The sequence below is a fragment of the Haplochromis burtoni genome, unplaced genomic scaffold (genome assembly GCF_018398535.1).
Source record: "Haplochromis burtoni strain Fernald_Lab_line unplaced genomic scaffold, NCSU_Asbu1 Contig_587, whole genome shotgun sequence".
Taxonomy (NCBI): Eukaryota; Metazoa; Chordata; class Actinopteri; order Cichliformes; family Cichlidae; genus Haplochromis; species Haplochromis burtoni.
Window position 1 is genome coordinate 122,068 of NW_024582948.1, and position 15,415 is coordinate 137,482.

Genomic DNA, 15,415 nt, shown 5'->3' on the forward strand with positions numbered 1-15,415 from the left:
TTCAATTGAACTGAACAAAATTAAGTTGTATTCACTGTGTGTGTAAATTAAGTCTTATGTCTTCGCTAATAAAGCAGGCTGGATCACCTGTGGAGATACTTTACTAATAAAGCTCACTGGGCTTGATTTTCCAGTCCTCTGATGTCTACGAAAGATATCAACACAACCATGATGATGATTTGTTGTAAATAGAGATCAGTCATGGAAGAGTCAATAGTTATTTTATTATGGGCTGATCAATAGTTATGGACATATAATCATCTCTCTACAATACAACATAAGATCATAAGAGCATGACAGACCACTTCAACAGAATTTCATATTTTAGAAAATCAATAAATAAGATCATAAATAAACCAAATACATGTTTTCAACTTAGATATAGATTCGTAAGTACTAATATTGTGTCTGCATGCGTTATGAAACACCCTTATCATCTTCTGTACAAACACCAGAAATCGGTTGCAGGGATAAGTAGAGAGTTAATTTACAGAATGACCCAATGAGGCTACCAGACCGTACAGAGGGAAGGCCCAACATAGAAAACAAGAGACTCAGGAAGCACTTTATAGAGACCTTGCATCCAATGTATCTTCGACATGGTTTTATATATATACAAATGATACACATCCAAATTTTGAATGCGCGCACACACACACACACACACACACACACACACACACACACACACACACACACACACAGACTGTGATTAACAGATCAACATGTCTGGGAGACCCTGATTTTAAAAATGACCTGTTCTTTCCCGTTCCTTCCTGAGGAAAAACGCAGAGAATCAGGGAGCTCAAATCCGCCACTGGTTGGAGTTGCAGAGATGTTCAGCATCAGTATATCTAAAGTTGAATGAATGTCCAGAACTGCTAATATTAAAAAACTAAAAAGATACATAAAACAGAAATTGCTAAATCTTTATTTCTTTTCCCATTTAATTCTATATTCTGCTACTTGGCCACACTGTATAGAGAAAAAAATTCAGTGACGATCAACTCTTTAAACTCTTTTAAAAATAAAGGTATTTTCAATTTCTTTAGTAAAATTCAACTAAATATTTACAGAATAGGAGTCATCAGTCCTATTTGATTCTAATCTGACTTTTCAGGTCACTCGGTCCTGCTTCTACCACCTGAGGAATATCACTTTCTTTACATTTATGATTCATGCGTTTATTTCATTCTTTTAACAAACCAGAATTATTATATCTGAGGGTTTTTCTAATTAACGTTTATTTCATTCTAACTTAGTTTCCAGTTTGTCTTAATTGCTTGAAAATATTTGGGTTTATTGTTTCTATTTGTCTGGGTCTTAATTTTAGTCTTCCTAATTATTATTGTATGCCAGGCACATATCAGAAACACGATTTTAGAAAATCAAAATAGGTGTTACAATAAAAACACAGAGAATTTTTAAAGTGGTGACTCACTCTTATAGAGTCTTAGCAAACACATCCATCAAAGTCTCATCAGGCAAGCTGTGATATCATTTGACCAAACTAACAAATATTAATACTTCTTCTGTATTATTTATTCCATTTTAGTTCATTCATTTTTTGCAGATCTATTTTCAGTTTTTAGTACGTTAAATATAAAACCTTTTACCAGATATCAACCACAAATCAATAAATAGATTCTAAACTGTTCAGAATGTCTGGCTCCACAATGCATTTTGGAACTGCTGTTCATACAAACCAGAGTGCAGCGAGCGCTCCTCACCAGCAACCAGGGAGCTGCTCCCACTTCACGCTTAAAGACAATTTGCTGCACTCCTCAGTTGTAGAATGACCTGCCTGAGCAACTCCAGCACGCTTTCTTTCCTGTTAGAGAATCATTAAAATCATTGGATCTTCTTGTGAATTTTAATATATAGCTTTGACCTGCTAATTTGCACTGCTCTCGAGTGGTTGTCATTATTGAAATGAACTTGTACTGCCAGTGAGTTAGTGCAATGTTAGCAAATCAGAACATTCTCCTCTTGTTTGTCATGTCTGTTTGTCACAGATACAAAAAAACAGAGATATTTTCTTTACATTTTCTCTGGCAGCCCTGATCTTCCACAGCTCTTTAACAGTTTTGTTTTTATCACTTTTAATAATCTTAGTTTAGTTTTTATTTAGCAGTCATTTCTGCATGTCCAACCAACACTTTAATTTGAGAAACGTGCAAATTTTAATACAGGACATTAAAAATGTATGTCTCCCTGCTTCCTGCTCACATTTGTGTCATGTTGTCCGCACTCAACACGTCTCCCCAAACTCACAGACAGTAAGCTTGCTACTGGAATACAAAAGAAATGATTCTGTAAATGCAAAAACCAAAAATCCAAAGCATATTCAATCTGCAGTGGTATGGCCCTTTCCTCTTGATAAGAAAGGTGTTTTACGCTGAATATGGCTCACTGTCATTATCATTAAAACACAGAGGTAATCAAATCCTGTACAAAATTACGTTCCTTCACCACACACGCTAACACACACACCTCATCATTACAAAAGAAGAAAATAATACAGAATACTTTCATTAACAACACTTCATCATTATTATCTTAGAATCATCTGCAGAATTCTCTGAATCCTACTGATGATTTCCAGATTGTTGAAGAAATGAATGGCAGTTTGTTAATAGATACATGTTGGTATACATAGCAGTTGTAGTAGTATAAATGTCATTATCACAGTTTAACAACATGAAGTGGCTCAGAGAGAATCAGCTTGGCCCTAAACATTTTCCTTTGTCACTGATGAAGCAGCTTCTTAGCCAAGAAGTCAAATCTAAGACCCAGATGAATTTGGAATGTCTTCTCATTTTAGTACCCAGGTCAAAATGTCTCATTATGTGTAAGCAGTAACAGGCAGCAACTTCACGTCAGTACTGAGTTATTTCTGTTGAAGGAGAAGTCTGCAAAAATGTGATCAGCCCAAACATACTGAACTTAATAAGCTTCAATCTGGTTTTTCTGGGTACTCCAAGACTTTGGCACACTGACATATTTTAATTCCAAAGAGACAAAATCAGAATCAAAGCAACGTGGATTCAAACCTTTACCCATTAGTATCAGACAGTGTCTCTTTGTTAACACCACCAAACGATGTGTTTTTAACGAGCCCAAACTACGATAAACCTGATGACATCATCAGGGTTATGATGCATTTCACCAAACTTTAAGAAAAGTATTCATAAGGTGCAATTACACACAAAGTCTCTGTAATCAGGCAAACTGAAATGCATTTGGCAAAACCCATTAGATGGAATTCAACCGCTGACTGTGAATTCTCTCCCGAAGCTTCCAGACGTAGAAGACAAATTTATTGAGCGCAGCTGGAACCATCTGTTTCAAATATCTGATGTAAAGATTGCAAATTTTAAAAAGGGCATAGAGGGCTTCATGATAAGGTGTGAAAATATGTTTCTTTCTCTTGATTCCAACTATTGTCTGTACTTTTCCTCATCCTGTTGGCTAACAAGGGCTAATATTTGAGTTGCTAATGCAGCTGAATTCACAAGTACTTTCACTTTGCATATGGTGCGAATGCCCCATTGAACTCACCAAAAGGTGAGCAAACAGCTTTTCATGAATGAAGTAGCTGCTAGCTGCTTCTGAGAGTTTCATGACAGAATCAAATGGCTTACCACCTCTCTTCAACCCTCAAATTACAAACTTCTATTTTAGTTTTGCAACTATAATCCAACAAGAATATTTTACATTGTAGATTATTAACCAACCGAATCATAATTTCTGCTTCTGTCATGAATTTGTTGTGTTTTGTAGTCAGAATCACATGCAATAAAGTTTAATTTATGGCCTGGTAACACAAGCTAGAGCGTTAACATCCCACACAAGATCACTGGCTGTCAAATTTTTCTATTAGTCATACACTTGAACTTTGTTTTCACTCACTGTTTGACCAGGCACTAAACCTACTTAGCTACTTGGCTATTTTAGGAAAAGATAATAGTTGTGGTTAAATTAAAATATGTATGGCTATCACTGGATGGCTACTGAAAACTAAATTTTGAGCCCCTTCTGTCCAAAAACGTATGATACATTTTTGAACGGCTCAGGTAAGCTTATATCAATGTCATTATTAGTTTTAACCCAAATAAATTTCAGTATTTTACCTCAGTGAATGTAAACAAACGTAAAGGGTGATCAGCTGAACACTTTTAGTGCATAACTACTGTGGCTTTACTTCAGCTTCAAATCATGGCAAGGTCATCTGTTACAGTTGAGGTTAGAAGTTTGCATAAACTCCTCATGGGCATAAATGTAATGGAAATTTCGAGCTTTTCATGATCACAATTCTTTCTTTTTTCTACTGTTCTTTCTTTTCCGGAATTATTTTAGAAAACTAAAAAAAGAATTGAGTGCACAAGTTTGAATTTATTTTGATTTTTTTGTTTTCTCTAATCCAGACAGGTTCATGGTACTGATTGGAAGGGTGGTGGTTCAATCCCTGGCTACTCCAATCTCATGTCTAAGTATCCTTGGGCAGGATGCTGTCTGATGCTGTCTAATGTGTGTATGAATGTAACATAGAAATCACTTGTATGTAGACGTAGATGATGTGGTAAGTTGTATAAAGTGCTTTAAGTGTTCAAGTAGAGTAGAAAAGTGCTATATAAGAACCCGTCCACTTACATATCAACTTCTCATTAGTGATCATGTCTGACAGTGGTAGTTGTTCTTTGAAGCATAAACATTATTTTCCAGCACCTACTGGATTGATGAATAGTTAGAGCAATGGTAAAGTCTAAGGAACTCAGTGAAGATCTAAGGAGAATTATAAATTTATACAAGTTGGAAAATCTGTTAAAACTATTTCTAAACCACTACAGTTTCCAAATTATCAGTTCAAACAACTGTACATGAGTACAAGTTATTCAGATGTGTTACCACCTTCACCCTCAAATGAGAGGAAATTACTCAGGATGTTCAGGAACAACCCAGGAACCACTCAGGCTCAAGCCTGGCATGAGCTGTAAACTGCTGGAACACCAGCGTCACTGTCCATGGTAAAGTGTGTTTTAAATAGCTGGGGATCAAAGGCTACTGACCAAGAACAAAGTCTACGCTCCAAAATTGAAACCTTCAAGCTTGACTGAAATTTGCAGTTGCCCAAATGGAAAACCTTCTGGTGAACGTGGCCAGGGAGACATTAGCTGAGCAATCTGGCCACAATAACGAGAGCTACGCTTGGAGGAGTAAAGGTGATGCTTGCAGCGTTAATAACACTGTACCAGCTGTTAAGCATGGTGGTGGCAGCATCATGCTGCCAGTGGTACATTGCACAAAGTGGATGGAATAATGGAGGACAACCTCCAAACCCTTCAACTTCAACTCGAACCAACAGCTAGATGGGTGAAAAAAAGACAATGATCCCAAACACAAATCAAAACTTTTTGGAATAGATAAAGCAGGAAAACATTAAGATTCTGGAATGGTCTTCCCAAATCCCTGGACTCGAACCCTACTGTAAATGTGTGGACTAACTGACTAACTCATTTAAATGAACTTTTCCAATTCTGCCAAGAGCAGTACTCAAACATCATCAAACATTGTTTATGAGTACCAAAAGCGTCTGGTCGAGGTGCAGCTTGCTAAGGGGACATTTAACCAAATAACACGTAGGAGTACGCGTTTGAGGTTGCATGTGTAATTTTGACCCTGTGTGGATGAAAGAAAATCCAAAATAAACTCAAACTTGTTTTTTAAGTCCATTAAAGATGTATGTGGCACGGGCCACCCTGGAAAAAGAACAGTTAAAAGAAATGAGTAAAAGCCCCAAATTACTGTGATATTCATGCCCATGATGAGTGTCAGTAAACGTCTGACCACAACTGTATGTACTGTATCTCTCTCAGCACCATCAATGCACTCTGCCCAACACTGTTTCAGTACCTGGTAAAAGACAAATCACCTTGAAAGCCAACAAGGAGAAACAAACTAAAGTCAAACCAAAGAAAGGGAGGATTTGCAAACCTGTGCACAGGTGGTGATACAAACACTTTTATGACACACTGCTGCCTTTCTGACAGTATGAGCACTTAATAATTCATGTGAAGGCTTTCTGCTTACACAAGAAGCATTAAAATAAAATTCTGTTTATTTATAAGTTGGTTTTTTTGTTGTTGTTTTGGTCAGCACAGCATTGAACTGCAGAGACAGAGCAACCATGTCAGACAGGCTTGAAACAACTCAAATATGGAAAAGCTCCAGTTGTCTGAAGGCTTGTGTTAGCAGTGTCTCTGACTAGTACTGGAGCTGTTAAACTGCTACTTTGTCCACTGAAGGATGTCCAAACTATAAAATTGTATTGAAATTTGCAAAATAACAGAGATCTTCTTAAACCATTTCAGTCATTTTTACGAGGAAGGAAATACTAGTTGATAATTACGTGGAGATGGAGAGGAAGATGAACAATCGTGATCATGGCATTCTCCAGAGGGGGGAGTGATACGCTGTTTTATACGACACCAGTCTGCAGTGTTCATTCAGCCACAAGACCAAAGAAATTGCCTGTGAGCACTCATGTGTTCATTATGTATGAGTGGCATGTGAAGTATTTTCATGTCACACAAGATTATTATTACTTCTGTGTGTTTATGTAAGATTGTCCATCACTTCTGTGCAGTACTCATTTGTACAAGTTAAAAAGGCATTTAAAAGACACCTGTATGATCTGACCAAATCTGTTCAGCTGATAACCCCAAACAATTAAAAGAATGAACGTTTGGATTTCATAGCGTCACCATTTAGCAGTGCAGATTTCAGGGATCTGACCCCATGCCTTCCCGTCTCCTGTGTGGGATCTACAGAGGCTACAAAAACACAAGTAAAAAACATAAAAGGTGCTAGAATGAGTTTTTCTGTCCCTGGTTACTATTGCAATGCAACATGGCAACAAACAGCATAACCACAGTTACTTCACCCACTGGATTTTGGGCTACCCTTATGAAACCAATCACCACCTTTGTTACTTTGGAGTCAGGAGTGATCGTATTTGAGCAAGTGTCTGTGTGAGGCCTAATATGAACTACCTGATTCAGCAAGTCCTTTCAAAAGTGATAAAATTAGCTAATATACCATGATAACTTTTGGAGAAATTTATTTAAGGGATTTAATGAGAGGAGTTGACACATTTTGAACACGAGTCTAGTGGAGCTAAAGATTAGGTTGGCTGATTTCATTTTTGTGACCTGGAAAGCACAGCCACTCATTTATAGACAGTGCATGAACGTGCTATACCGCGTGGAAGAAGACCTGCTTCCTCTGTAGATATGTAAACTTGTTCAGTCAAACTCGTGTTATGGTTCAACACCTGATTATGAGATAGATCACACCTGTGAAACTCCAGTCAGGAGAGTGTTCCCTACTATACACTCACTCTGTGAAAACTGATGAATATAACCTGAAATTTTAAAACCAATTTTGGGGTGTCTGCCATGTAGCTGCTCTAAAGAATGTTTAAACATGACCGAGTTTGGACCATGTGGACCATGAGTTTGGATCCAGAGGAAGCATGGTTACATTTACAGGTAACTAAACCAGTCAGGAGACAGGTGAGCATTGGGAAAGGGCACATGTTCCATCAATGTTCCAGCTCTATTTATCCTCAGAGTGCATTGTGCATAATGAAATAATATATCCAGATGCGTCTAAACCCTTTTCCTTTGTGTGGACAACCATACATTTGTTGTGTTCTGTGTGAATGGTGTGTACTGCGTGTCAACCCTGTGTGGCTCTGGCAGTGTCCTCATAGCCTTGTCTGAGCCTCAGGGATGTAGATCTCGATGCTGTCAGCGCTCTCTGTAGCTGAGTTTTGTCGTACAGATGCTGCTCTCTTGGCGGCCATCAGGCGCTTCCTGGCCTCCTGCCGCTGTTTCTCTGAGCTTTCCAGTGAGCGGTCTCTGGCCAGAGGGGGGTGATGATGGGGGCCCTTGGGTGGCTTTTTTGGCACTGGAGGTGGGAGCCGCCTCTCCTGGGAGGGGGATGGCAGGAGGGAAGGGCAGAACATTTTCAGGAAAAAGACATACTTATTTGTGTGTGCGTGCGTGTGTGTGTGTGTGTGTGTGTGTGTGTGTGTGTGTGTGTGTGTGTGTGTGTGTGTGTGTGTGTGTGTGTGTGTGTGTGCGTGCTTGTATGCCTAGGAATGAGAATGAGTTAAGATGACTTCCATTCTGTAGAATTCTGCATGAGTCACCCACTGATTATCAGAATCTTTCCATTTTCTCTTTCAAATAAGGTTTTTTGGTTGCTGTGTAACAATCTATATGCTTGAAGACAGCTGAAGTCATACCTCTGACAGAGACAGATGTATTTGTCTGAACAAACAAGGCTTTGGCATGATTGTAAGCTAGATATGTTCAAGTGAGAAAGGGTCCTTTTGTCTGTGTGCATGCATCTTTCCTATCTATCATGTGGCAAGGACTGCTCCTGCACATATGACATTTTCTTTATTTCTTTGCAGGACTGATATAGCTCCAATTTATTCAATATTTAGATTCCACTCTATGACACCATAAATGTCCTGAAATAATTATTTTATAGCTCTGTGCTTCAGTCTTTTCTCTTCATTTTTACACTTCCTGCTGATCCCAGCTATTAAAATGTGAGTACCGTCTCATTTTAATTGCTAAAAATATGAACTGAAGGCGGGCTTGAAAACAAAACTTTCGACAATTTTGCTAAAATTATTGCTGCTCTTTAAGCTAGCTAAATTACAAAAATCATATAATTGAAATGATACAATTAATGATGGCAAAGGCAAAAAACGTTCCCTTTTTGAACGTGGTCGGGTTGTTGAACTGCATAAGCAGTGAGGTGGGACGCAGTAAGACAGTCATTTGGACTTTCTTAAATGATCCTGGTGGCTAAAAAGATGGTTTCCAGCGTTACTGGGACGACAAGCATGTCCCACCTGAGATGTTTTCTACACGCCACAGTGGACGGGGGTGCCATAATGGTCTGGGGTGCTTTTCCTTCAGTGGAGCAATGGAGTTCAGGGGTGCAGGGGCGTCAAATGGCCACTGGCTATGTCCAGATGTTGCAGAGCATTCCTCATGACTGAGGGCCCTCGTCTGTGTGGTAACAACTGGGTTTTTCAAAAGGACAGTGCCACAGTGCACAATCCCCGCTGGACAAGGGACTTCTTCCAGGAGAATAATATCACCCTGCATGTTCCCCTCATCTAAATCCAATTGAGAACAGTAGATGCCCTTCGTGCGGCCATCTTCACCACTCACTTCATGGAAAAGCTTGCATCAAGCATGCCGCAACAAATTTTCAAGTGCTCAACAATAACGGTGGAGCTACTCATTACAGAGTTCATGTTTGGAACTTTGATTTCTGTTTGGGGGGGGAGGGGGGGGCTTACAGGTTTTTTGGAGGTGTGGGCCTAACCTTTTGATCAGCTGTAAAACAGCCTGTTCCAGTTTTAGTGTTGTTTTCAATAAATTGCAGGCTCAAAAAATGTTTTGCTCCCATTTCTTCTTGTTGCATGTTGAAGCTCTACTTGGAACCTTGTTAAGATCCAACCATGCAAAACATGATTTTTGGCCATTTCTTAAGTGGTCTTAAACTTTTGATTGGGACTGTACTAACTAAATGGAAAGATATGCAAATAAAAATCTGCTATTGATTGAAGTAACAGAAGAATGAGAAGACTTGCTGTGTACATTGGAAATAAAATATTTGAATTATACTTCAATCATAAAGGGTTACCCTGAGCTTCATTTTCCCTATTTTGTAACTTCTTTTGCAAATCCTTATAAATGCACCTACTGTGAACTGGTGTGTAGCAGTTTGATGTCCTGTAAAATGTTTTAGCCACACAACAAACAAAGCAAAAAGCCACAGACAGGAAGGTGGCTGTAAGTGAAAGAAGGAAGCAAGAGCAGAGAGCAGCATGGATAGATGGATGGAAAGACAGACATGATGAATCCTAGGAGGCCCACAGGGGTCAAGGCCTTGTGCTGTTGGCATTGCTCTTATGTTGACTGATGTTTGCAAGCACCTTCACTGTCAATACACACACAAAAAAACACACACAAGAAAGAAAAAGACAACAATGAGAGCAAATTAAAAAGCCAGTTAATATTCACAATGATGCTGAACATCTGCAACATTTACAGATCCACTCACACGTATGCACAGGCAACAGTATCTGTATAACCACAGAAACCTCAGCTGTCATTCACATTAATGATAAAAGTTTTTTTCTTGTTCTTTTTTTTCAAGTGGGGAGGGGGCAAAATTGTCAGATGCTTTTGTTTTTTGTGACTTTTGTTAGGACACGACTCATCACCCTGCCAACTTTACATGGATAGAGATTTTAAGCCAAAACATGATTTTTTTTCCTGACATTTTCTCAGTTTTTGTAAACAAGGAAAATCAAAACATGATACCAGAGTGATTGCAAAAATAATTCCACACCTACACTCTTTGGTGAAAGTACAGTAATTATGCTGTTATTGTTATTTAGATAATCTCTACACAGAAAAACCCTTACACAACCTGTGAACCTTAAGGGATGTTCCAAAGTAGGTCACCATCCAAAGTAATGAGTAGACGCTCCTATTTCCCCTACTGCTGCCTTCACTGAGTCTGACACTCAAAGACTGTGTTCATTTTATTCTGCTAACAGTGAAACATTAGTGTAGGCTCACCTTACATCTGAGTTAAAGGTGTGAGTGAGACTGTCAGCATAACTTATAACTTCATAACTGGTATGAATGCAATTTGCAATTTGTACACTGGCTGTTTTATGTGTAGGTTCCAGCTTGGACTCTCTGTTGCCTTCAGAATTGCCTCAATTCTTCATGGCATAGATTCAACAAGTTGCCGGAAACATTCCTCACGATATGTGGGTCCCATTCTACCACATCCTATATTAGATTGAGATCTGGTGACTGAGAAGGCCATTTGAGAATACATTCAAATCACCTTTCGTCCACATTCCGATGCTCAGCAGGACATCTTGACCATGTCGACATGTCTACATGAACTGAGCTGCTCCTATGTGATTATCCGGTTAGATATTTGCAAGGAGTTGAAAAAGTATACCTAATAAATTGGTTGGTAAACATATATGATATAAATGGACTGGTTTCTTTTCTGACTCACGATCAAACATATTAATATGTCATACAATTAACATCAGTGGATGCACGTCAAACCTCAAACCTTTATTTTCAATATTTACACTTAGCTTAAGGTTAATTATTTTAATTAAATGCAGGTACCATGTCAAGTCTAGTGTATTGTGTATATATCAACTGAACTTGTGTAAAACTGACTTAAATAGTATTTAAATATATAAATAAATATAATAAAAGCATTATTATTATTATTATTATTATTATTATTATTATTATTATTATTATTATTATTAGTCAAAATCATGATGTGTAGCCACACATATTCGTTTTAGGAATGTTTTGAGCAGGAATCTTTGACCTCTAATGTGTCAGCATTGAATGCTTAAAAAGGTTTGAAGGAACCGACAGAGGTCATCTTTTGGCAAGTAATGCAGTGAAAGAGCTGGATCAGCAATCATGTAGCCAATGGATGATGGAAGTTGTGAGTGTACCTTTCTGTCTGGGGGATCCAAGGGCCGCCAGTTGTTGGCTCTGAGCTGGTGAAGCTCATCAAATTTGAGGCTTATGTTCTCGATTGACAACTGAAGCATATCCCAAAAACCGGCCAGATCTGAGGCTACTGGACGAGGGTGGGCTTTGGGGTTCTATGACAGTAGATAAGCAGGAAGAATAGAAAAAAAACAAGAAAATGAATAAAAAGTTGTTATACACACTCTCATGTTAAACTTTGTATATATAGTATCTCAAAAAACTTGTCTGTGAATTCTGTCTGTGTATTGTAAATATTCTCATTCTTTTCTATTCTTACTCTATTTCTATTCAAGTACAACACTCCCGTACTTATTCTTAGTTTGTCTTATTTTTGTATGGTTGTATATATGTATATTTGAATTTTTTTCATTTTCATTTTATTATTTTTACACACATTTGATCCAGGAGGACAATATTTCGTCCCACCGCATACTTGAGCGTATATATTGTTGGGCTGACAGTAAAACACTACTTGACTTGAAATAGTAAAAGATACTAGTATGCAGTTATAGAAATATATGATGACATTTTGTATGATAAGCTTGGCATTAATTACCATTTGCCATTACTAATATTTTATTACATTCAGTTGATCAGTCAATCAAATATTCACTGTATAATCAAAGTAAAGGTTTTTCCTTCAGTAAATGAAACAATTTAAAAGGTTAAACATTAGAAAACACAAGAAAAATATTGGAAAAATTGAAATTAAAAAGCTCATTAAAAGGAAAAGGAAGAAATGAAATTTAAAAAAAAAATTTAGTTAGGCTTAAGTCTGCTACACAGAAACAAAACGCTTTCCACTGCTTCAGACTCACCAGGTTCTCCTCACACAGCTCCCTGAACTGCTCAAACTTCTGGGACATCAGAAGCTGAGCACTTCCCATAGCACTTCTCATCTTCTCTAGGACTATAAGCACAGACACAGAGCTTAGAAAGAGACTCTTCTACATATTGATCTGTTCTTAACATGCACATACTACAACATCACTGATTGGCAACTAACAAATTTGTTTAAGCCTCAGGAGCTTTTCTGAGAGCTTGACATTTGAACCTACTCTGATTGTGGGTGTAACCCTGTCCCATTAAATGCCATTGCTCTTGATGCTCAATTTTATGACTGTTTGAATTTGCTTTACATACCAGAGCTGACTACCTGGTCACACACAATCCTGAGGACTATATTATTATTTACAGTAGTGTAAAATTAGAATATCTTGGAACCATTCTTATTTTTCTGATTTTAACGCAGAAAAGTAAACTGTCACATAAACTACATTCATTACACACAAAGTACAATATAGTCATTGCATCAATGGCTAACAATAACTATAATAAATATAATATATATACAATATATTTACACTACCAGTCAAAAGTTTTGGAATACTTTTCCAATTTTTTTCTTGTAAATTATGCAGTTTAACGTCTAATTGCAATCTGAAATGAAAGAAAATCACAAATAAGCAATTGGAGTTAAAAATAATCATGGAATCAATTTATAGATCAAAGTGTATTCTAAACTTTTGACTCATCAAAGTAGCCTCCTTTAGTAGATATAACAGCTGTACACACCCGTGGCATTCTTTCTACAACAGAAATCAAATATTCTTCAGAAAGTTCTTCCCATATCTGCTGCAGAAGTTCCCATAAACGTGGACCTTGTAGGTTGCTTTGCTTTCACACTTCTGTTCATCCCAAATCAGCTCGATGGGGTTTAAGTCCGGAGACTGAGACACTCCATGTTTTCAAGCTTACCATCTTCTTTTTTCCTGACGTAGCTCTGGCATAGCTTGGACTTATGTTTTGGTCCTTATCTTGTTGTAGGATGAACCCCTGACCAACTATAGGTGCACACCAGAGGGTCCTGCATGGGCCTGCAGAATGCTGTGGTAGCTGTTTTGGTTCAGGGAGCCTCTCACTCTGTACAAGCTGCTGACCCTGGATCCAGCAAACAGCCCCAGACCATCACACTTCCCCCTCCATGTTTGACAGTTGATGCCACACGCTGTGGAACCATCCTTTCACCTCCTTGTTGGCGTACAAAAATCCTGCATGGTGAACCGAAGATTTCAAATTTTGCTTCATCACTCCGTAATCCAGTCTTCAGTAGTGTAATGGCGGTGTTTCATGGCCCAGGCACGTCTCTTTGTCTTATTCTGATGTCTTAGCGATGGCTTTCTTGCTGCAACTCGTCCTGTTAAACCTGCAGCTCGGATCCTTCTCTTCACAGTTGAAACTGAGACTTGCTTATTACGAACACTATTAAGCTGTTATTAAGCAACCTCAGTCCACCTCTTGTGAATCTCTCTCAAGTAATTGACACTTTTCTTGGCAATCTTCCTAAGGCTGCAGATGTCTCTATTACTTGTGCACCATTTGCTAGCAGACTTTTCCCTTCCATTAGTATGCTTCCATACAGCACTTTGTTAACAGCCAATCTTTTCAGCAGTGACCGTCTGCAGCGTTAGGACCCAATATACTCGCTATATTGGTCATGTTACCATTTATCGAGCACTGAGGGCAAAAGTACTTTTCCAGAAAGCCTAATCTTATCAAACTGTTTCACACTCTGTGCGCTATATAAATAAGATTTAATTGAACTGATATATCATCACAATGGAGGTAATACACTGTATTTGTAGTATTTCAGTAGCAGTTGACTCAAACGCAACTTATTGCATGAGATTCTAGGAAACAATCAAATTTATATGTTGCCTCCTCCTAACCCTAACCCCTGGAAGAGGATTCAAGTATTAGGAAAACACACACACACGAAGGATGCGGTCTGAGAGAGATTTTTTGACATGAAGAACAACAACAACACACACACACAAAGACGTACTGTCTTCAGGCAGGTCATTCTCCCGCTGGTCGAGTTCCATCTGTCGACACCAGCCTTCCATGCGGTCGGTTTCAGCCTGCAGCAGCTTCAGAAACCACCGTCCGTCTCTCTGGCAAACTGATCTCTGCACCACCTGCCATTTAAATAATAAAACTATCACTACAGAAAACTGTATACTGTACTTTCTACAGGGTTGATAAGTTAGTTGTAATTCACGTCACAAGAATTTAGCCTTGGCCATGAGGAAACTCCTGAAACCCAAGCTGCCCCCATCTGCATGTGCACGATAGAGAAAGTGCTGTTTTATTGTGCTATGTTAAATAAATATATAACATATAAAATCAGAGAAAGTGCATCTACATACATACACAAATAAATACGCAAACAATAATAATTTCCCACTTGCCCAGTTTGGGGGTCACTCCCTCAAGTGCTAAGATTACCACGGGGACTCCAGTTGCCTTGACCCGCCACATCTTCTCTAGCTTTTCTCTCTGCCCTTGGTATTTGGTAGCGAGCTTCTCAGGATCCTTCTTCCTAATGCTATCACTTAGTATAGATACAACTATCACTATGGCCATCTTCCTCTGCTTGTCCACTACCACTATGTCAGATGGCTAATCCATCACCAGTTTGTCCATCTGTATCTAGAAGTCCCACAGGACTCGGTCATTCTCAACCACCCTGGGGGACGTCTCCCATTTTTGCCCCAGGACTTCCAGGTCATACTCGACACAGATGTTTCTGTATAATATCCAAGCCACGTGGTTATGGTGTTACATGTATGCCTTGCCTGCTAGAATCTTGCCGTTATGTGCTGGATTGTGTCAGGGTCTTTGCACAGCTAGCACCTAGGGTCTTGCCCGGTGTGGCAGACCCCAGCCTCTACACTTATAGGTTGTTGCTGTTTTACCAGGGTGTCTGCTGT

The 15,415-nt window shown here is 38.7% G+C and overlaps 1 protein-coding gene across 6 annotated transcripts in view; it reads right to left on the minus strand.

Moving 5' to 3' along the window:
• Positions 1–205: 205 nt before the first annotated feature.
• LOC102289180 (disks large-associated protein 1) overlaps positions 206–15,415 on the minus strand; it is a 168,299-nt gene continuing 153,089 nt past the window's right edge. For 5 of the 6 annotated variants that reach the window (XM_042214560.1, XM_042214559.1, XM_042214561.1 and 2 more), the window contains 4 exons: positions 14,488–14,620; positions 12,461–12,552; positions 11,603–11,755; positions 206–7,993 (listed from right to left, as the gene is read on the minus strand). In XM_042214560.1, the coding sequence (XP_042070494.1) occupies positions 7,769–7,993; positions 11,603–11,755; positions 12,461–12,552; positions 14,488–14,620 (603 nt within the window). In that variant the 3' untranslated portion in view covers positions 206–7,768. Of the gene's footprint in view, positions 7,994–9,377; positions 10,033–11,602; positions 11,756–12,460; positions 12,553–14,487; positions 14,621–15,415 lie in introns of those variants that run through there. The other variant, XM_014329567.2, reaches the window with a different exon arrangement.